General features: G+C 45.0%; 1 protein-coding gene and 1 pseudogene across 1 annotated transcript; one reads left to right on the top strand and one right to left on the bottom strand.

Annotated features, from left to right (window-relative positions):
• Positions 1-4,772, top strand: part of LOC135523373 (epoxide hydrolase 1-like) — a 37,313-nt pseudogene extending 32,541 nt beyond the window's left edge.
• A 3,084-nt stretch (positions 4,773-7,856) lies between these two features.
• LOC135523372 (epoxide hydrolase 1-like) lies at positions 7,857-22,896 on the bottom strand. The gene is made up of 9 exons (XM_064950003.1): positions 22,818-22,896; positions 21,518-21,743; positions 19,659-19,839; positions 19,233-19,442; positions 15,100-15,229; positions 14,342-14,565; positions 13,214-13,322; positions 11,993-12,118; positions 7,857-8,671 (listed from the first exon to the last, which is right to left on the bottom strand). Exons 1-9 carry the CDS (start codon positions 22,889-22,891, stop codon positions 8,473-8,475), a joined length of 1,479 nt encoding a protein of 492 aa, XP_064806075.1. The 5' UTR covers positions 22,892-22,896; the 3' UTR covers positions 7,857-8,472.
• Positions 22,897-24,490: the final 1,594 nt, after the last annotated feature.

The raw sequence follows: 24,490 nt of genomic DNA, 5'->3' as shown, positions 1-24,490 counted from the left end.
AAACCCAGGGCTGTTGATTGGTTCATTGAGAGAGCCTGGTTCCTGTCTTCTAGGAAGTTCACCCTGGACGACCTGCTGACCAACATCATGATCTACTGGACCACCGGCTCCATCGTGTCCTCCATGAGGTTCTACAAGGAGAACTTAAAGACCAACATTGACAACAGACTGGATAATAAGTGAGTTTGTATGTGTGGTGGCATAGTTCTCCAGTATGACACGGGCTGTTCCTACAGGGCCTGTCCATTTAATATGACACGGTCTGTTCCTACAGGGTCTGTCCCTTTAATATGACACGGGCTGTTCCTACAGGGCCTGTCCAGTTTAATATGACATGGGCTGTTCCTACAGGGTCTGTCCATTTAATATGACACGGTCTGTTCCTACAGGGTCTGTCCCTTTAATATGACACGGGCTGTTCCTACAGGGTCTGTCCCTTTAATATGACACGGGCTGTTCCTTCAGGATCTGTCCATTTAATATGACACGGGCTGTTCCTACAGGGTCTGTCCAGTTTAATATGACACGGGCTGTTCCTACAGGGTCTGTCCAGTTTAATATGACACGGGCTGTTCCTACAGGGCCTGTCCAGTTTAATATGACACGGGCTGTTCCTACAGGGCCTGTCCATTTAATATGACACGGGCTGTTCCTACAGGGTCTGTCCCTTTAATATGACACAGGCTGTTCCTACAGGATCTGTCCCTTTAATATGACACGGGCTGTTCCTACAGGGTCTGTCCAGTTTAATATGACACGGTCTGTTCCTACAGGGTCTGTCCAGTTTAATATGACACGGGCTGTTCCTACAGGGTCTGTCCAGTTTAATATGACACGGGCTGTTCCTACAGGGCCTGTCCAGTTTAATATGACACGGGCTGTTCCTACAGGGCCTGTCCATTTAATATGACACGGGCTGTTCCTACAGGGTCTGTCCCTTTAATATGACACAGGCTGTTCCTACAGGATCTGTCCCTTTAATATGACACGGGCTGTTCCTACAGGGTCTGTCCAGTTTAATATGACACGGGCTGTTCCTACAGGGTCTGTCCAGTTTAATATGACACGGGCTGTTCCTACAGGGCCTGTCCAGTTTAATATGACACGGGCTGTTCCTACAGGGCCTGTCCAGTTTAATATGACATGGGCCGTTCCTACAGGGTCTGTCCAGTTTAATATGACACGGGCTGTTCCTACAGGGCCTGTCCAGTTTAATATGACATGGGCCGTTCCTACAGGGCCTGTCCAGTTTAATATGACCTGGGCCGTTCCTACAGGGCCTGTCCAGTTTAATATGACCTGGGCTGTTCCTACAGGGTCTGTCCAGTTTAATATGACCTGGGCTGTTCCTACAGGGCCTGTCCAGTTTAATATGACCTGGGCTGTTCCTACAGGGTCTGTCCAGTTTAATATGACCTGGGCTGTTCCTACAGGGCCTGTCCAGTTTAATATGACCTGGGCTGTTCCTACAGGGTCTGTCCAGTTTAATATGACCTGGGCTGTTCCTACAGGGCCTGTCCAGTTTAATATGACACAGGCCGTTCCTACAGGGTCTGTCCAGTTTAATATGACCTGGGCCGTTCCTACAGGGTCTGTCCAGTTTAATATGACCTGGGCCGTTCCTACAGGGCCTGTCCAGTTTAATATGACCTGGGCTGTTCCTACAGGGTCTGTCCAGTTTAATATGACACGGGCTGTTCCTACAGGGCCTGTCCAGTTTAATATGACCTGGGCTGTTCCTACAGGGTCTGTCCAGTTTAATATGACACGGGCTGTTCCTACAGGGCCTGTCCAGTTTAATATGACCTGGGCTGTTCCTACAGGGTCTGTCCAGTTTAATATGACCTGGGCTGTTCCTACAGGGTCTGTCCAGTTTAATATGACACGGGCTGTTCCTACAGGGCCTGTCCAGTTTAATATGACATGGGCTGTTCCTACAGGGCCTGTCCAGTTTAATATGACCTGGGCTGTTCCTACAGGGCCTGTCCAGTTTAATATGACACGGGCTGTTCCTACAGGGTCTGTCCAGTTTAATATGACCTGGGCTGTTCCTACAGGGTCTGTCCAGTTTAATATGACACGGGCTGTTCCTACAGGGTCTGTCCATTTAATATGACATGGGCTGTTCCTACAGGGTCTGTCCAGTTTAATATGACCTGGGCCGTTCCTACAGGGCCTGTCCATTTAATATGACACGGGCTGTTCCTACAGGGCCTGTCCAGTTTAATATGACCTGGGCTGTTCCTACAGGGCCTGTCCAGTTTAATATGACCTGGGCTGTTCCTACAGGGTCTGTCCATTTAATATGACCTGGGCCGTTCCTACAGGGCCTGTCCATTTAATATGACACGGGCTGTTCCTACAGGGCCTGTCCAGTTTAATATGACCTGGGCTGTTCCTACAGGGTCTGTCCATTTAATATGACCTGGGCCGTTCCTACAGGGCCTGTCCATTTAATATGACACGGGCTGTTCCTACAGGGCCTGTCCAGTTTAATATGACCTGGGCTGTTCCTACAGGGCCTGTCCAGTTTAATATGACCTGGGCTGTTCCTACAGGGTCTGTCCAGTTTAATGACATGGGCTGTTCCTACAGGGTCTGTCCAGTTTAATGACATGGGCTGTTCCTACAGGGTCTGTCCAGTTTAATATGACCTGGGCTGTTCCTACAGGGTCTGTCCAGTTTAATGACACGGGCTGTTCCTACAGGGTCTGTCCAGTTTAATATGACACGGGCTGTTCCTACAGGGCCTGTCCAGTTTAATATGACACGGGCCGTTCCTACAGGGTCTGTCCAGTTTAATATGACATGGGCTGTTCCTACAGGGTCTGTCCAGTTTAATATGACATGGGCTGTTCCTACAGGGCCTGTCCAGTTTAATATGACACGGGCTGTTCCTACAGGGTCTGTCCAGTTTAATATGACACGGGCCGTTCCTACAGGGTCTGTCCAGTTTAATATGACACGGGCCGTTCCTACAGGGTCTGTCCAGTTTAATATGACACGGGCTGTTCCTACAGGGCCTGTCCAGTTTAATATGACACGGGCTGTTCCTACAGGGCCTGTCCAGTTTAATATGACATGGGCTGTTCCTACAGGGTCTGTCCCTTTAATATGACATGGGCTGTTCCTACAGGGCCTGTCCCTTTAATATGACACGGGCTGTTCCTACAGGGTCTGTCCAGTTTAATATGACATGGGCCGTTCCTACAGGGTCTGTCCATTTTTAATATGACCTGGGCTGTTCCTACAGGGTCTGTCCAGTTTAATATGACATGGGCTGTTCCTACAGGGTCTGTCCAGTTTAATATGACATGGGCTGTTCCTACAGGGTCTGTCCATTTGATATGACACGGGCTGTTCCTAAAAAAACAATAAGACACTATTATAATACATGCCAAGGGACGTATAGTACATTTTGTAGTTTTATGTGATCCTTGTGGGACTTGAACACATGATCATGCTTGCTTTGTGTTATGATAACAGGCACCCAATAATGAGATGTTCTAGGTGGTTGTTTTCTACCTACTTTAGTTGAATGCACTGCTAAAACTCTGTTATGACTAAAATGTAAATGTGGTGTTTGTTAACCTGTCTCTCGTGTCCTCAGCACGGGGGTGTATGTGCCTACAGGTCTGGCGGCGTTCCCCAACGAGGTAAGGCACGTGCCCCAGTCGTGGGCCAGAGACAAGTTCAGGAACATCTACTCCTACTCTTACATGCCCCGAGGAGGCCACTTCGCTGCCTTCGAGGAGCCACAGCTCCTGGCTGACGACCTGCTGCAGTTTGTGAAGAAGGTGGAGAAGGTGTAGAGTTGATGGATACATTAGGTCGACTCCACTCCTGCCAAGTGCCTGGAAGAAAAACCAGCAGGACTGCAGAACGTGATGACACTACAGCTTGGAATTGTAGCTTTGTACTAAAAACATTTAAATGTTAAACTAAGATAAAAAATCAGAAGCACTGTCTGATTATCAGGTAAATACTTGGTCAATCAGTGATGTTAACACTGCAATATGATCATGCTCAGTGATTGTGTTGGTGTAATATTAAGGCTATACAGTCAACATAATGGACCTATACTGTAATAAATAAATGAAATTATCAGCATTTAAATACAGATTACAAATGTCTTCCAGATTGCACAACAACTGTGTGAAAGCAGCCTCAATCACAGATGTCTGTTCTTGTCTTGTTGCGATAATGCACTACTGCTACAGCATACCATACTGCTGTAATCATATCTATTGTGACGACCCTGTAAGGCAGGGATGTCAAATTCATTCTACAGAGGAACAAGTGTCTGTGGGTTTTCCTTTCAAATAAGACCGAGGCAACAGGTGAGTGGAGTTCTTCACTAATTAGCGGTTCCGTACTATTGAGTGACTTTTATTCATTAATCAAGTACAAGGGAGGAGCAACAACACCTGTAGACGCTCGGCCCTCCGTGGAACGAGTTTGACACTTCCTGTTTTAGTGTCTGATATTTGTGGGGCTGGTTCCCAGGAGTGACCTGGACACAGCTTAAGTTTAGTCCTGGACTAAAAATATATTGCAATGGTAGTGTTCCATTGAGTATGGTTTTTAGTCCAGGTCTAGATTAAGCCTAATCTATGTCCCGGAAACCATGATTCATTTTCTGTGGACCTCAGGAAGACCAGCAGTCACTAAGGGGTCAGTTTATGAGGATCCAAATAAACAAATCAAATTAACATCCACAAGTCAATAACTCACAAGATGTTGAACACACAATTTAAACCTTTGTATGCTGCAAAATGTGTATAATTAAAATGAACCATGTAGTTTAGTGATCCAGTTTATACCGAAATACAGTACTGTATATTTCAGAAAGATGGAGTCAAACATTTGAAGCAATAGAAAACCAAGACGAGACATACAGTTTCAACCAGATGACAAGTAGGTATACAGGTCACAAAGTAACTTAGGAGGCTACATACTGTCACAACACCAACACTGCTTTCATTACAGCACATAGTACTACTAATCCCCCATATTAGGAAACTGAATTCAAACTTCACATCTCTCTCGGCACCAAAACATAAAACAGTTCCACAAATAAGGTGAAAGAAAAATAAAAGCTGCAGGAGAGCACCAGCTGTTCCAGACAACTGTCGATCATGATTTGACAAATATCCAAGTTGTTTGTTGACCGTGCGCCCCCAACACGCAGTCCTTCTATCCTGACTGCGTTCCCTTGACCTCTTTAGTCTTAACCACATCTATAGGCGATGAATATACTCTTACGCAATGCTTTGATTAATTACGCTCTATTTATCCACATAAAGAAGTACTCACTTCAGAACTTCAATTGTCTGCATGGTTACTCAAGAGTCCTGCAGTTTCAAAGTGCGCTCCTGTCTGTGCATCATTGACCGAAGTCTGGACGTTTGCCGCATTCAAATCAGCTGAAACTGGAAATCTCCGACTACTTTGCTTTCACGTCAACTTGGAACTCGGGGAAAATGAGCTCCGGCTGGGAAAATCTTTTTGAACGGTGATCCAACTTGGAAGTCGGGAGACTGCGCACCTTTCTAGAGTTCAGACTTTCCGACTTGAAAATCCGATCACTGACGTCATGATTTGACCTTGTTTCCCCCCCCGAGTTGCCAGTTGTCGTGAAAGCGCCATTTCACTCGACTATTGACATTATAACCACGATGATAAGAAAGTACAATTCTTAATTCTAATTTCATTTCTCAGGTTTGTGTCATCAATAACTTGAGGCCAGTCACCATATGCTAAATAGCAAGCACATACGTCAAATTACGAATAAAGCCTAGCCCCATGTAAAACTCATTCCAAGGAGGGCAGAGTGTCTGGGTTTTCGACCCTCGTTCTTGATTGATGAATTATGGTCACTAACTAGTAAGGAACTACCCTTACCTGGTTATCTAGGTCTTAATTGAAAGAAAAAACATAAACCCGCTGACACTCGGCCCTCAGTGGAATGAGTTTGACACTCCTTGCCAGGCCTAGCTCATGTCAAAGACACTGGTAACTTCTAACTGTGGTCTAACTGTCGGCTTAATGCTAGAATCTTCCCCAAAGACAAAGCCTAGTCCCATTTAGTTTAGCGTCACTTATATAAAAGAGAAATAGTTTTTTTTAAGAAATCCATTGCTGTGCAGGCTCTCATTTAATAATATATTTCCGTTATGAGTTATATAGCTGAAGCCTACAACCAAGTGTAACAGTATAACTCTAGACCCCTCGCCCATACCCGGGCGCGAACCAGGGACCCTCTGCACACATCAACAACAGTCACCCTCGAAGCATCGGTACCCATCTCTCCACAAAAGCCGCGGCCCTTGCAGAGCAAGGGGAACCACTACTTCAAGGTCTCAGAGCAAGTGACGTCACCGATAACAAAGCCAGCCGTTTCACATCCGTTACACAAGCAAATAAAACGGGACATGCCACTCTAAACTGTATGCATTAAATGGTTTGACAGAAATGGTAGCAGAAGGTGAATGGTTAACTTTTGTTGCACACAAATCCAGACGATGCTTTCTACCAATTAGCACAAACTCTTCACTGTCGGTGTGATGGAGGCGTTAGGTTTTTAATTGAAGTGATTAGTGGATTCAGAATTAAGCCCCACCCCTCAACAATCAGAAGTGACCTCAACACGTTCATATAAAAGTCATCTGAGGCGAGGATGTGTTGTGGTGTAACTGCTTGATACGATCAGAGTTGCAATAAAGACCGATATCAGACGGGAAAATGCTCATGAATTGGAAGATCGTCGTTGTTTTGCTCACGGTGGCATTCATAGTGGCCCGGGGGGCGTCGTGGACGCAGATATGAAGGACCAAGCTACGAGAGACGCGCTGCAGTTCGCCGTGGCCGAATACAACAAGGGAACAAACGACCTGTATGTTTGGCAGATGGCCAAGGTTGTCAAGGCTCAGAAACAGGTCCGTCTCTTTTAATCAGTTGAACGAAGACAAAATGTTGGTCGTTCGTTGTGTAGCGTAGTTTCCTCGGTTGAAATGTCTTAATATAGACCAGTGAATTTATTAACGCACTCCGAATGCGGCAGAATGGTCAATGTTTTAGTTAATGTACGACACCTGTCTAATATGACCTGGGTCAGTCAACGTAGGCCGAAAAACAAGGGAACTTGACTTGTCTGACGCTAAACCTGTCCGGCACAGGGCCATGGTTCTGGCCCATAGGGACTGTGGGGTGGTTCCGACCTAAACTGGATGTTAAGGTCCTCACACGGGTTTAGAGACACGTTAGTGCTCTGTCTTGTGTCTCTAGGTCTGGGCCCTCTCTGGGAGGAGGGCAGACTGACTGGCAGGGTTGTGTGGTTTCAGGACCCCCATGGCTATCAAAGGCTTCAGCAAGTGACAATGAAAAGATTCCCAACTACAGCCATAGTATGAGATGACAGGAGGCCATGATCATAACGTTTCTCAGAGTAGGAGTGCTGATCTAGGAGAAAGCTGGGATGATGAACTGAAAGTCATTGACAGCCACCATACTGATCAAATCCTGCCTATTTGCTTGTAAATATCCTTTGCTATTTATTTTAAAATGTGATCTGTTTCATGACTGCTGCCACATGAATTGCCTCTGAGGACATTAATGTTGTCTGAATCTGAATCACTTGTCGGCGGCGTTTTGCTTATCGTTCTTTAGGATAAGTAGCCTATACTGGAGAGATGTGAAGTTTGAGTTCAGTTCTCTCATATGGGGGATTGTTAATGACTACAACCATCAAACTATTAGTTTAAATGATCATTTTAAACTGTGCTGTACGTTCATCTTATCAATGTATTATTAAATTTTATCCTGGCTTTTTGTTCATATGGCCCAGGACAGCAGAAGTATACTATAGCAGTATTTTTGTTATTTTACCTTTTATTTAAATCGGCAAGTCAGTTTAGAACAAATTCTTATTTTCAAAGACGGCCTAGGAACAGTGGGTTAACTGCCTGTTCAGGGGCAGAACGACAGATTTGTACCTTGTCAGCTCGGGGGTTTGAACTCACAACCTTCCGGTTACTAGTCCAACGCTCTAACCACTGGGCTACCACAGGAGCATTGATCACCCTGTCGCATTATTGCAACAAGACAAGAACAGACATCTTTCACACAGTTTTTTTTTGCAATCTGGAAGACATTTGTTATCAATGTCAAGACATCTGTATTAAAGTGCTGATCATTTCATTATTAGAGTATAGGTCCATTATGTTGACTGTATAGCCTTAATATTACACCAACACAATCACTGAGCATGATCATATTGCAGTGTTAACATCACTGATTGACCAAGTATTTACCTGATAATCAGACAGTGCTTCTGATTTTTTATCTTAGTTTAACATTTAAATGTTTTTAGTACAAAGCTACAATTCCAAGCTGTAGTGTCATCACGTTCTGCAGTCCTGCTGGTTTTTCTTCCAGGCACTTGGCAGGAGTGGAGTCGACCTATTGTATCCATCAACTCTCCACCTTCTCCACAAACTGCAGCAGGTCGTCAGCCAGGAGCTGTGGCTCCTCGAAGGCAGCGAAGTGGCCTCCTCGGGGCATGAAAGAGTAGGAGTAGATGTTCCTGAACCTGTCTCTGGCCCACGACTGGGGCACGTGCCTTACCTCGTTGGGGAACGCCGCCAGACCTGTAGGCACATACACCCCCGTGCTGAGGACACAAGAGACAGGTTAACAAACACCACATTTACATTTTTAGACATAAGACAGTTGTCTCACAATCATTGCATTCAACTAAAGTAGGTGGAAAACAACCACCTAGAACATCTCATTATTGGGTGCCTGTTATCATAACACAAAGCAAGAATGATCATGTGTTCAAGTCCCACAAGGATCACATAAAACTACAAAATGTACTATACGTCCCTTGGCATGTATTATAATAGTGTCTTATTGTTTTTTTAGGAACAGCCCGTGTCATATCAAATGGACAGGCCCTGTAGGAACAGCCCGTGTCATATTAAACTGGACAGACCCTGTAGGAACAGCCCATGTCATATTAAACTGGACAGACCCTGTAGGAACGGCCCGTGTCATATTAAACTGGACAGACCCTGTAGGAACGGCCCATGTCATATTAAACTGGACAGACCCTGTAGGAACGGCCCATGTCATATTAAACTGGACAGACCCTGTAGGAACAGCCTGTGTCATATTAAACTGGACAGACCCTGTAGGAACGGCCCATGTCATATTAAACTGGACAGACCCTGTAGGAACAGCCCGTGTCATATTAAATGGACAGGCCCTGTAGGAACAGCCCGTGTCATATTAAACTGGACAGACCCTGTAGGAACAGCCCGTGTCATATTAAATGGACAGGCCCTGTAGGAACAGCCCGTGTCATATTAAACTGGACAGACCCTGTAGGAACAGCCCGTGTCATATTAAAGGGACAGACCCTGTAGGAACAGCCCATGTCATATTAAACTGGACAGACCCTGTAGGAACAGCCCGTGTCATATTAAACTGGACAGGCCCTGTAGGAACAGCCCGTGTCATATTAAACTGGACAGGCCCTGTAGGAACAGCCCAGGTCATATTAAACTGGACAGGCCCTGTAGGAACGGCCCAGGTCATATTAAACTGGACAGGCCCTGTAGGAACAGCCCAGGTCATATTAAACTGGACAGACCCTGTAGGAACAGCCCATGTCATATTAAACTGGACAGACCCTGTAGGAACAGCCCATGTCATATTAAACTGGACAGACCCTGTAGGAACAGCCCAGGTCATATTAAACTGGACAGACCCTGTAGGAACAGCCCGTGTCATATTAAACTGGACAGACCCTGTAGGAACAGCCCGTGTCATATTAAACTGGACAGACCCTGTAGGAACAGCCCATGTCATATTAAATGGACAGACCCTGTAGGAACAGCCCGTGTCATATTAAACTGGACAGGCCCTGTAGGAACAGCCCGTGTCATATTAAACTGGACAGACCCTGTAGGAACAGCCCATGTCATATTAAACTGGACAGACCCTGTAGGAACAGCCCGTGTCATATTAAACTGGACAGACCCTGTAGGAACAGCCCATGTCATATTAAATGGACAGACCCTGTAGGAACAGCCCATGTCATATTAAACTGGACAGACCCTGTAGGAACAGCCCATGTCATATTAAACTGGACAGACCCTGTAGGAACAGCCCAGGTCATATTAAACTGGACAGACCCTGTAGGAACAGCCCATGTCATATTAAACTGGACAGACCCTGTAGGAACAGCCCGTGTCATATTAAAGGGACAGACCCTGTAGGAACAGCCCGTGTCATATTAAACTGGACAGACCCTGTAGGAACAGCCCATGTCATATTAAACTGGACAGACCCTGTAGGAACAGCCCATGTCATATTAAAGGGACAGGCCCTGTAGGAACAGCCCAGGTCATATTAAACTGGACAGGCCCTGTAGGAACAGCCCATGTCATATTAAACTGGACAGACCCTGTAGGAACAGCCCATGTCATATTAAACTGGACAGACCCTGTAGGAACAGCCCGTGTCATATTAAACTGGACAGACCCTGTAGGAACAGCCCATGTCATATTAAAGGGACAGGCCCTGTAGGAACAGCCCATGTCATATTAAAGGGACAGGCCCTGTAGGAACAGCCCATGTCATATTAAAGGGACAGACCCTGTAGGAACAGCCCATGTCATATTAAACTGGACAGACCCTGTAGGAACAGCCCATGTCATATTAAAGGGACAGGCCCTGTAGGAACAGCCCATGTCATATTAAACTGGACAGACCCTGTAGGAACAGCCCATGTCATATTAAACTGGACAGACCCTGTAGGAACAGCCCGTGTCATATTAAACTGGACAGACCCTGTAGGAACAGCCCATGTCATATTAAACTGGACAGGCCCTGTAGGAACAGCCCGTGTCATATTAAACTGGACAGGCCCTGTAGGAACAGCCCAGGTCATATTAAACTGGACAGACCCTGTAGGAACAGCCCATGTCATATTAAACTGGACAGACCCTGTAGGAACAGCCCGTGTCATATTAAACTGGACAGACCCTGTAGGAACAGCCCGTGTCATATTAAAGGGACAGACCCTGAAGGAACAGCCCATGTCATATTAAACTGGACAGGCCCTGTAGGAACAGCCCGTGTCATATTAAAGGGACAGGCCCTGTAGGAACGGCCCGTGTCATATTAAACTGGACAGACCCTGTAGGAACAGCCCATGTCATATTAAACTGGACAGGCCCTGTAGGAACAGCCCGTGTCATATTAAACTGGACAGACCCTGTAGGAACAGCCCGTGTCATATTAAACTGGACAGACCCTGTAGGAACAGACCGTGTCATATTAAATGGACAGATCATGTAGGAACAGCCTGTGTCATATTAAAGGGACAGATCCTGTAGGAACAGCCTGTGTCATATTAAAGGGACAGACCCTGTAGGAACAGACCGTGTCATATTAAATGGACAGATCCTGTAGGAACAGCCCGTGTCATATTAAACTGGACAGACCCTGTAGGAACAGCCCATGTCATATTAAACTGGACAGGCCCTGTAGGAACAGCCCGTGTCATATTAAACTGGACAGACCCTGTAGGAACAGCCCGTGTCATATTAAACTGGACAGACCCTGTAGGAACAGACCGTGTCATATTAAAGGGACAGACCCTGTAGGAACAGACCGTGTCATATTAAATGGACAGACCCTGTAGGAACAGACCGTGTCATATTAAATGGACAGATCCTGAAGGAACAGCCCGTGTCATATTAAAGGGACAGACCCTGTAGGAACAGCCCGTGTCATATTAAAGGGACAGATCCTGAAGGAACAGCCCGTGTCATATTAAATGGACAGGCCCTGTAGGAACAGCCCGTGTCATATTAAAGGGACAGACCCTGTAGGAACAGACCGTGTCATATTAAATGGACAGGCCCTGTAGGAACAGCCCGTGTCATACTGGAGAACTATGCCACCACACATACAAACTCACTTATTATCCAGTCTGTTGTCAATGTTGGTCTTTAAGTTCTCCTTGTAGAACCTCATGGAGGACACGATGGAGCCGGTGGTCCAGTAGATCATGATGTTGGTCAGCAGGTCGTCCAGGGTGAACTTCCTAGAAGACAGGAACCAGGCTCTCTCAATGAACCAATCAACAGCCCTGGGTTTGGGGCCTCCCGGGTGGCGTAGTGGTTCAGGGCGCTGTACTGCAGCGCCAGCTGTGCCATCAGAGACTCTGGGTTCGCGCCCAGGTTCTGTCGTAACCGGCCGCGACCGGGAGGTCCGTGGGGCGACGCACAATTGGCCTAGCGTCGTCCGGTAGGGATGTCCTTGTCTCATCGCGCACCAGCGACTCCTGTGGTGGGCCGGGTGCAGTGCACGCTAACTAAGGTTGCCAGGTACACAATGTTTCCTCCGGCACATTGGTGCGGCTGGCTTCCGGGTTGGATGTGCACTGTGTTAAGAAGCAGTGCGGCTGGTAGGGTTGTGTATCGGAGGACGCATGACTTTCAACCTTCGTCTCTCCCGAGCCCGTACGGGAGTTGTAGCAATGAGACAAGATAGTAGCTACAAAACAATTGGATACCACAAAAAAGGGGTATAACATAAATAAAAAAAAGGGTTTTATTCATTCTCCAATTCTCTATTGTTTGCAAAATGTTTTTCTATTGTTTGCACTAGTAAATACAACCCAGGAAGTCCCTGTTTCAGTTTGTCCCATTTGCTGTCATAGGACTGTGAGGCAACATGTGAATAGGACTGTGAATGGATGCTACCAAGGCAACATGTGAATAGGACTGTGAATGGATGCTACCAAGGCAACATGTGAATAGGACTGTGAATGGATGCTACCAAGGCAACATGTGAATAGGACTGTGAATGGATGCTACCAAGGCAACATGTGAATAGGATTGTGAATGGATGCTACCGAGGCAACATGTGATAGGACTGTGAATGGATGCTATCAAGGCAACATGTGAATTGGACTGTGAATGGATGCTACCAAGGCAACATGTTCATGCAAATAGAATAGGTTCATTGTTTTGCTGGGACAAATAAAGTTGTATTGAAAGTTTCCCCTACATTTTTGGCAGATCTGACCATCATTTGATTAAGAGTAATTGATGGGACAGCAATATATTTACCCCCTAAAAAGTATATTTTTCTACACTCACAACCCAAAGTAAACCGGCTGCACTGTAGCTTGTACCTCTCCAGCCCCCCATCTTCCAAGTCCCTGTTGTTGAAGTCAGTCCAGGTGGAGAACTTCTCCAGTATGTAAGCAGCCAGGCCTACTGGAGAGTCATTCAGTCCACAACCTGCAGGGGGAGACATTTCACAATATGATTAGTACGACAACTACAGCTAAACTATCAGAGGTCTGTGTGTCCTTGCATTTGTTTATTTTACCAGGGAGTCATACTGAAACCATGGTCTCTTTTACAGCCCTGAAATATATACAATACACACAAAATACAAACCCCAAAAAGAAAGAAAAACAATAAAAAACATTAATCTGTAGTAAGGTCATCACTCAGCTTTCTGAATTGCCCAAAACATAAAATGCCCAAAACATAAAATGTAAGACCATTTTGAAGATGGACCTTATTTGTGGAACAAAAGCTGCATGAGAGCACCAGCTGTTCCAGACGACTGTGTGATCATGCTCTCCGTAGCCGATGTGAGTAGACCTTTAAAAACAGGTCAACATTCACAAGGCCACAGGGCCAGACGGATTAGCAGGACGTGTACTCCGAGCATGCGCTGACCAACTGGCAAGTGTCTAACCTGACATTTTCAACCTCTCCCTGACAGAGTCTGTAATAACTACACGTTTCAAGCAGATTACCACAGTCCCTGTGCCCAAGAAAGGCCAAGGTAACCTGCATAAATGACTAACGACCCGTAGCACTCAAGGTTTGTAGCCATGAAGTGCTTTCAAAGGCTGATTTAATCAAGGATTCTAATACTTTAGCTTGGCAAGAAAGTTTAGAAATAAGCCAATAATGATTTAGGGCACAATGGTCACCACCTTCGAAGGTTGGAGTACATGGGCCGTCTTCCAAACATTGGTGCCAGTGCCAGATATAAATCATCAAGTTAAAAATATGGGTTAATGATTCAGCAATCGGGGGGACAGAGAGCTGCAGCAAGTCTGGATCAAGCATATCACCAGGTGTGTGTGGTGGTGTGACGAGTACTACAGACCGATGGTAAAACCTGACCAACAAAGCAGTCCATTCAGTCTCATGCTCAAACAACAAGCCTGGGAGTTGTGGATCATCAAAACGCCAGGTGAAATATCAGGTAAAAAAAAGTTGTGTGATGACATTCTCACCAGCGGAGTCTGGCTTGGTGCCCTGGATGTGCAGGTAGCCAGTCTCTCTGATGATCTCATAGAAGTTCCTTTCCATGAAACCTACTGAACCAAACAACCTCCTGACATCCTCCCGGGTGAACCCAACCAGCCAGGGCAGGTAGCGGCCAATCAGGATTGAAAACAGGACACCGAAGCCCCTCAGTTTGCTAGTTAACATGTTGAGGTGGAGACCCTTCACACACCTACACAGTAGCACAGGAAGAGAAGATATATAACATGTGGTCATCCAACAGAGAAATCTGTCTGCTTGATGGTTACAGTGTTGATGTTCTGAAGACATGTTATTCTGTGTACACTAAATGTCCCCGTGACCTAGCGTTTCCCAAACTCAGTCCTGGGGACCACAAGGGGAACACGTTGTGTTCTTCTTTGCTCTAGCACTACACAGTGAATTCAAATACTCAATCTCGATGAGTTAAATCAGCTGTGTAGTGCTGTACAGCAAACACCCAAATGTGCACACCTTGGAGTCCCCAGGAGCGAGATCGGGATACACCACCCTAACCCTTCAATATTTGCAGATGTGAAGGGTCTGGTGCTTCCACCATTATTGTTCCCACCTAACAGATCAACAAATCTACATGTTTTGCCCCCTCATGGATTAGACACTGCTGGCAACTCACTCCAGCCAATGGTTACATCAATTATATTCTTTAAAATCCATGAAGGGGAATGTGCAAGTGCACTTATCTAGAAAAGAGGAGAATTGTTCTTACTCTGGCTTCATCTGGGCCATGTTAGTAGTGATGAGTGAGCCCCAGTCTCCTCCCTGCAGATAATACTCTGAGAAACCCAGACGCTCCATCAGCTTGTGGAAGACCCTCGCTGCAGCCAGAGTGTTAAACCCTGGAGGGACACCACAGAAGAGCAGATACTTTAGTATGACACCACAGAAGACTATAGCCCTTAGTAACCCATCTATTCCTAGTGTAGTGAACTAATAGTGCCTTTACTAAAGAGGGCTGAGTTAAAAAGTCAAGAGAAAATAACAAAAACAAAACCTTCAATCTCCTTGCTTGATTAATAAAAAAAAAGAAACAGTATTAGTGGGATATTTATTGCTATTCTAGGTTCTACAACTCCTCCAGCCTGTCATGATGGGGTTACTGTAACCTAACCCTGTATTACTGTGGTGTGGAGTTGATAGAACCAGATAGAGATACATAATGAGTCACTTAGCACAATATATGGAAATGTCCAGCTCAAATTCTTGCAACAAACAAAGTGACAGAACATGTTTCGCCGTTTGCAAAAAAACTGGTCTATGCCATCACAGTTCTTTAGAATTGGGGTGTCAAACATACAGCCCCCGTCCAATCAGTCCAACGAAGTGGGGGGGACAAACTCGATATACTTTAAAATGACTAAAACCAAATCACAACTGTGTAGAAATGATCATGGATCCACACTGAACAAAAACATGAAAACACAAAATGCAAGAATTTAAGATTTTACTGAGTTACAGTTCATGAAAGGGAAATCAGTTTAAATAAAGTCACTAAGCCCTGCTATATGGAATTCACACGGCTGGGAACACAGATATGCATATGTTGGTCGCGTAAACCTTTAAAAATATATTTAAGTCTCTCTCTCATAATTGATGCATTACGGTTGAACCAAAAGTTAGTTCATTCACCGTCGTTCAGCACCTCTAAACTAAGTATTTCTCTTGGTGTGTGCCAACTCATGCTTTTTATTGGTCACAAATAACTTTACAAAAATAAATGTAGGGACACATCTCCTTCAAAGGGGGGCACACTCTCGACCAAACTGCTACAGACCGATATCTATAGGTCTTCGAAAGCCAAGTCAACAAACAGATTACCGACCATTTCAAATCTCACCATACCCTCTCTGCTATGCAATCTGGTTTCAGAGCTGGTCATGAGTGCACCTCATCCACGCTCAAGGTCCTAAATGATATCTTAACCGCCATCGATAAGAAACATTACTGTGCAGCCGTATTCATTGATCTGGCCAAGGCCTTCGACACTGTCAATCACCACATCCTCATCGGCAGACTCGACAGCGTTGGTTTCTCAAATGATTGCCTCGCCTGGTTCATAAACTACTTCTCTGATAGAGTTCAGTGTGTCAAATCGGAGGGCATATTGTCCGGACCTCTGGCAGTCTCTATGGGGGTGCCACAGGGTTCAATTCTTGGACCGACTCTCTTCTCTGTATACATCAATGATGTCACTCTTGCTGCTGGTGAGTCTCTGATCCACCTCTACGCAGACGACACCATTCTGTATACTTCTGGCCCTTCTTTGGACACTGTTAACAACCCTCCAGGCAAGCTTCAATGCCATACAACTCTCCTTCCGTGGCCTCCAATTGCTCTTAAATACAAGTAAAACTAAATGCAACCGATCGCTGCCTGCACCTGCCCGCCTGTCCAACATCACTACTCTGGACGGCTCTGACTTAGAATACGTGGACAACTACAAATACCTAGGTGTCTGGCTAGACTGTAAACTCTCCTTCCAGACCCACATCAAACATCTCCAATCCAAAGTTAAACCTAGAATTGGCTTCCTATTTCGCAACAAAGCATCCTTCACTCATGCTGCCAAACATACCCTTGTAAATCTGACCATACTACCAATCCTTGACTTCGGCGATGTCATTTACAAAATAGCCTTCAATACCCTACACAACAAATTGGATGCAGTCTATCACAGTGCCATCCGTTTTGTCACCAAAAGCCCCATATACTACCCACCATTGCGACCTGTACGCTCTCGTTGGCTGGCCCTCGCTTCATACTCGTCGCCAAACCCACTGGCTCCATACCCACTGGCTCCATGTCATCTACAAGACCCTGCTAGGTAAAGTCCCCCCTTCTCAGCTCGCTGGTCACCATAGCATCTCCCACCTGTAGCACACGCTCCAGCAGGTATATCTCTCTAGTCACCCCCAAAACCAATTCTTTCTTTGGCCGCCTCTCCTTCCAGTTCTCTGCTGCCAATGACTGGAACGAACTACAACAATCTCTGAAACTGGAAACACTTATCTCCCTCACTAGCTTTAAGCACCAGCTGTCAGAGCAGCTCACAGATTACTGCACCTGTACATAGCCCATCTATATTTTAGCCCAAACTACTACCTCTTTCCCTACTGTATTTATTTATTTTGCTTCTTTGCACCCCATTATTTTTATTTCTACTTGGCACATTCTTCCACTGCAAATCTACCATTCCAGTGTTTTACTTGCTATATTGTATTTACTTTGCCACCATGGCCTTTTTTTGCCTTTACCTCCCTTATCTCACCTCATTTGCTCACATCGTATATAGACTTGTTGATACTGTATTATTGACTGTATGTTTGTCTTACTCCATGTGTAACTGTGTTGTTGTATGTGTCAAACTGCTTTGCTTTATCTTGGCCAGGTAGTAATTGTAAATGAGAACTTGTTCTCAACATGCCTACCTGGTTAAATAAAGGTGAAATAAAAATTAATTAAAATAAAAAAAATAAAGAGTTGATCAGGCTGTTGATTGGAATGTTGTCCAACTCCTCTTCAATGACTGTACAAAGTACTGGATATTGGTGGCAACTGGAACATGCTGTTGTACACGTCAACCCAGAGCATCCCAAACATGCTCAATGGGTGATAGGTCTGGTGAGTATGCAGGCTATGGAAGAACTGGGACATTTTCAGCTTGCAGAAATTGCGTATAGATCCTTGAGACATGGGGCCGTGCATTATCATACTGAAACATGTGGTGATGGTGGAGGAGGAATGGCACGACAATGGGCTTCAGGATCTCATCAAATGTTGTCCGCAGCTCATGACTGACCGTACCCCCACCATGGGGTATTCCGTTCACAACGTTGACATTAGCAGACCGCTCGCCAACACGACACCATGCAGCTGTCTGCCATCTGCCCGGAACAGTTGAAACCTGGATGAATCCATTTAGAGCACACTTCTCCAGCGTGCCAGTGGCCATCGAAGATGAGCATTTGCTCTCTGAAGTCAGTTACGACGCCGAACTGCAGTCAGATCAAGACCCTGGGGAGGACGACGGGCGAGCAGATGAGCTTCCTGAGATGTTTCTGGCAGTTTGTGCAGAAATTCTTCAGTTGTGGAAACCCACAGTTTATTCAGCTGTCCGGGTGGCTGGTCTCAGACGATCCCGCAGGTGAGAAAGCCGGTTGTGGAGGTCCTGGGCTGGCACGGTTACAGGTGGTCTGTGGTTGTGAGGCCGGTTGGATGTACTGCCAGATTCTCTAAAACAATGTTGGAGGCAGCTTATGGTAGAGAAATGAACATTCAATTCTCTGGCAACAGCTCTGGTGGCCATTCCTGGTTGACAATCCTGCAGCAAACATGCCAATTACACACGCCCTCACAACTTGAGGCATCCGTGTCATTGAGTTGTGTGACAATACTGTACATTTTAGAGTGGCCTTCTATTGTCCTCAGAACAAGGTGCACCTGTGTAATGATCATGCTGTTTAATCAGTAAGTTGATAAGCCACAGGGATGTAAAGTAATTTGTGGACAACATTCAGAAAAAAGCTTTTTGTGCGTAGGGAAAATGCCTGGGTAATTTTATTTCAGCTCATGAAACATGAAACATGAAACCCTTTGCATGTTGCATTCAGATTTTTGTTCAGTGTACATTTGTACACTTTCTTGACTGTGTCCAGCTCGCTAATATTCACCTAAATGAAAGCGAGGCTGTCAGTTATTGACAGCGAGTATATATATAAATATATAACACCTTTTCAGTGCAGCCGTTTGGACCTCGTCGAAGACCGAATGAGGCCCCTGCGGCAGAATGAGTTTGACACCCCTGCTTTAAAGAATGCTTATGCCACATAAGCGAGTCCTCACCTTGCTTATGAGGGGCCTCGGAGAAGCCATATCCTGGGATGGAGGGGCAGATGACTTCGAAAGCCAGACTGTCCAGCGAGTTGGTGAGTAAGGGCAGGATCCTATAGAACTCATAGACAGAGCCAGGCCAGCCATGCACCAGCATTAGAGGCAACACCCTCTGGCCCTCACGGTGAGGTGGACGCACATGGATGAAGTGTACATCCAATCCTGAAGGAAGAGGAGTCAGGGGTTAGAGGACGGGGAGCAGTGGGTAAAACATTGGGGTAACTTGTTATAAGCATGTATGAGCCTTTTATAAAGGTCTTATTCTTTAGATCAACATTTAAACTGACTTTAATGATTATGTCTGACAAATGCCACACAGAGTGAGAGACAGAAACTGCCGCTATAAAGATCATGATGTGATCATCAAGGCCTACTAACCCTCGATATTGGTTTTGAATTGAGGATACTTGTTGAGTATTGCAATCTGCTTCTTCCAGTTAAATTGATGCCTCCAGTGGGAGACCACCTTCTTCAGGTAGGTAGAGTTGAAGCCGTACTGGAAGCCTGTGTCCTCCAGTGGTTCAGTGTACCGGGTCCTTTCAATACGGTCATACAAGTCCTGTAGAGGAGGATGATGATGGAGGAGGAGGAAGACCTGTGTTAGGCCTGTTGTGGTCACAAAGGTACATGTTCCCTTGATTTACACATGAAATTAAAAGATACTCAACCATAACTCACTGGGCACACCACGTCATTTCAACATGGATAATATTTAGATGAGACGATCAATGAGATTACAACCTTATACTCCCCCACTCAAAAAGATAAAAGTTAATTGAATTTCCAATGTGTTTTCACTACACTGTCAACCATATAAAAGTACAACCAAATTCCAATGGAAAAACAATGTCTGATTTTTGGTTTAATTGTTACCGAAATGTATATTACTGCAAATTGGGAAGACAATGTCAGATATTTTGTTTATTCATACAACAGATTAATGTATTATCACAGTGCTTCATCTGATAGAACCAAATGACCAAGATTGCAGTTGAGGATCACTGTTCTCCATGCTCCCCGTCCAGCAGGGGGTACTGTTGCATCAAGGCCCAGCCAAACAGACTCCAAAACAACTTCTATCTGCTGGCCATGACACTATCAAACAGCTAACAAATACTGTTCTCCCTCCCCCACAGACTATCCACACGGGCTCTGTCCATCCACACGGACTCTCTCCATCCACACGGGCTCTCTCCATCCACACGGGCTCTCTCCATCCACACGGGCTCTCTCCATCCACACGGGCTCTGTCCATCCACACGGGCTCTGTCCATCCACACGGGCTCTGTCCATCCACACGGGCTCTGTCCATCCACACGGGCTCTGTCCATCACACGGGCTCTGTCCATCCACACGGGCTCTGTCCATCCACACGGGCTCTGTCCATCCACACGGGCTCTGTCCATCCACACGGGCTCTGTCCATCCACACGGGCTCTGTCCATCCACACGGGCTCTGTCCATCCACACGGACTCTAAACGCTCAGACAATTTACACTGCTGCTAAAATTATCATTGATTAAATGTATTAGTCTGTTGAACGGCTGTTGATAATTGATTGCCACTACCATCTATTGATCCTGCTACTGGTCACTATTCCTCCTGTTTACATGTATATATTAGTATCTATTGCTCCTGCTACTTGTCACTATTACTCACTATTATCGTTTCATTGATGATGTATGAGAGAAAGTACGGTCCCATTTAATTTGCTCTGTTTCACCTTCCCATTGGAATGACTTTAATAGCGACAGTGAATCTATTTAATTTTTAACTGGAGATCTCACAACAATCCTTCTCACGATAGCACATTTGTAATAGTCTGTGATAAATATAATGGCTGTGCTTGGATAATACCCTGGATGGGACACCAAAGGGTAGCTGTTGATACATCAATTCTCCAACAGGAGGTGCTGTCCAGCCTATTGTTTTTTTCCCGACAGTGTATAGAAATGATGATCTGACATTGTTCTAAATATACAAATTAAACATTTTATACAATTGCCTGTTGAAATATGGTTATCATGATGTCATAATCCTGTGGTTGAAATTTCACCCTCAAACAACAGTTTACTTCTTTCCAATCTAAATGTATTTTACATATAGATTCCATGTCACAATATGTTGGCAAATTAAGTTAAAACAAAGTGGATTGAACCAGTTAGTGCCCAGAAACTGACAGTAAGACTTGCAGCAACTATGAACTTGATATAAAGTTGCACCCCCTTATTATCCTACCTGTATCTCTTCATCGGAAGTCTGGACCTGAAAGGGGAAAACCTTCTCATCCTCTGACTGAGGCTTCTCTCCTGCCCCCCACCACCCATCCCCTATTGGAATGCGCTTGGTCTTCGTGCCTTGATACACCCAGTAATAGCAGGTCAGCAGCCCGCCCACGGCCACCGCAGACCCGGCCACCAAGAGCTGCTGCTGCTGGGTAGGATCCAGGCTGGAGAGGGCCTGTCTGGAATACAACACACAAACAACCAGGACATTTAAAAAAAGGTTAGTGTCACAAACCAGGTTTCAACCAATCTATGCGCGTAAAGTACATATTAAAACAACATGACAGGCCTGAGGAAAACAGAACATTTGTAGGTAAACTTTCTAAATGTCGACAAAACACGCTAGACAAGGTGCGATCTTTTTGTCTGTAAAATTAATTATGCGAGAAATGTCAGTGGAAATGCTTTTATGCGCAAATATTTATGTAATAGCCAACATAATCAAAGTAAATTTGGAATCAAGTAATGCCATGTCGTTTGGTCCGTCCACTACTACTCGTTGGGAAAGCATGCAGTTTATTAGGCTAGCGATTCAATCAATTATGATGAAAGTGCAAGGTGATGAACTTGATGCCTTGTTGCAATATACTAAATAGAGTCTCATTCTGGTGATATGATCATCAATGCTTGGCTGCCGTTTGACAAATAAACATTTCGCTCTTTTGGCCATAATCTCACCATGTAAGCAAATTAGTTGTTTTTTTTCATCTAGGCTACCGTTTTTTTACATGTGGTAATGGAAAATATATTTCACAACTTTTTAAATAGTGTAGATTATCATAACATGCTTGCATGTAGTCAAATAAAACGGACATTAGGCGAACTATTAGAATGTTTGTACCAAGAAAATGTCGGAGCGATTTCTGCATGTGCACCTTTAAAAACGACATGCCTCCAAACCCAGATTTCTCTATCCCAACTATGCTACCCGTTTATACAAATGGGAGTTAGCATTTTGCGGTCACTCATTCTAAACCGGAAAGGGGATGATTTCGAAATGTTATTCAGCGAAAACAGCCAAACATATCCAAATTGAACAATGGTAACCAAATTGTGGGCCTGTTACAATACATCGATCACGATTTGACGAATATCCACTTTGTTGAACGTGCGCCGCCAACCCGCAGTCCTTCTTATCCCGACTGTCTGCGTTCCCTTGACCTCTTTAGTCTTATCACATCTATAGGCGATGAATATACTCTTATGCAGTAGTTTGATTAATTACGCCCTATTTAAACACTTAAAGTACTCACTTCAGAACTTCAATTGTCTGCATGGTTACTAAAGAGTCCTGCAGTTCCAAAGTGCGCTCCTGACTGAAGGTCATTGATTGAAGTCTGGACGTTTGTCGCGTTCACATCAACTGTGAACTCGGACTTCAGTGCTTTCACGACAACTGGGATCTTGGGACAAACGAGCTCCAAATGGGAAAAATATTTTTTAAAGGTGATCCAACTCGGAATTCGGGACCTCACGCATCTTTCTAGAGCTCAGAAGTTCCGGCTTGAAGATCACTGACATGTTTTGACCTTGTTTTATTCCGACTCAGTTGTCACGAAAGCACACTTTAACTTAACTATTGACATATGTCCGCAGTGATAAATACAATTAATTTCTCAGGTTTGTATCAATAACTTGAGGCCATTGACAGCCTATATAACAAGTTCAGAAGTCAATTCACGAATATAGCCTTGCCCCATGTAAGACTCATTCCAAGGAGGGCAGAGTTTCTGCGGAGTTTCTCCGCTCCACCCTTGTGCTTGATGAATTACGGTCACTAATTAGTAAGGATCTCTCCTCACCTGGTTGCCAATGTCTTAATTGGAAGAATAAACCCAAACCCGCTGACTCTCGGCCCTCAGGGGAATGAGTTTGACAGCATTCAGGGCACTAACATCGATGGAACAGTAGTGGAGAGAGTAGCAAGTTAAGTTCCTCGGCATACACATCACAGACTGAATTGGTCCACCCACACAGACAGCATCGTGAAGGCGCAGCAACGCCTCTTCAACCTCAGGAGGCTGAAGAAATTCGGCTTGTCACCAAAAGCACTCACAAACTTCTACAGATGCACAATCGAGAGCATCCTGGCGGGCTGTATCACCGCCTGGTACGGCAACTGCTCCGCCCTCAACCGTAAGGCTCTCCAGAGGGTAGTGAGGTCTGCACAACGCATCACCGGGGGCAAACTACCTGCCCTCCAGGACACCTACACCACCCGATGTTACAGGAAGACCATAAAGATCATCAAGGACATCTACCACCCGAGCCACTGCCTGTTCACCCCGCTATCATCCAGAAGGCGAGGTCAGTACAGGTGCATCAAAGCTGGGACCGAGAGACTGAAAAACAGCTTCTCTCTCAAGGCCAGACTGTTAAACAGCCACCACTAACATTGAGTGGCTGCTGCCAACACACTGACACTGACTCTACTCCAGCCACTTTAATAATGGGAATTGATGGGAAATGTAAATATATCACTAGCCACTTTAAACAATTCTATCTTATATGTTACTTACCCTACATTCTCATATGCATACATATACTGTACTCTATATCATCGACTGCATCCTTATGTAATCATGTATCACTAGCCACTAACTATGCCACTTTGTTTACATACTCATCTCATATGTATATACTGTACTCGATACCATCTACTGTATCTTGCCTATGCTGCTCTGTACCATCACTTATTCATATATCTTTATGTACATATTCTTTATCCCCTTACACTTGTGTATAAGACAGTAGTTTAGGAATTGTTAGATTACTTGTTGGTTATTACTGCATTGTCGGAACTAGAAGCACAAGCATTTCGCTACACTCGCATTAACATCTGCTAACCATGTGTATGTGACAAATAAAATTTGATTTGATAACCACCCAGTTTATAATACTGCATAAATAGCCAACACCTTTTTAA

The sequence above is a fragment of the Oncorhynchus masou genome, chromosome 31 (assembly GCF_036934945.1).
Source record: "Oncorhynchus masou masou isolate Uvic2021 chromosome 31, UVic_Omas_1.1, whole genome shotgun sequence".
In the NCBI taxonomy this organism is placed as follows: Eukaryota; Metazoa; Chordata; class Actinopteri; order Salmoniformes; family Salmonidae; genus Oncorhynchus; species Oncorhynchus masou.
This window is presented reverse-complemented; position numbering and strand designations above follow the sequence as displayed.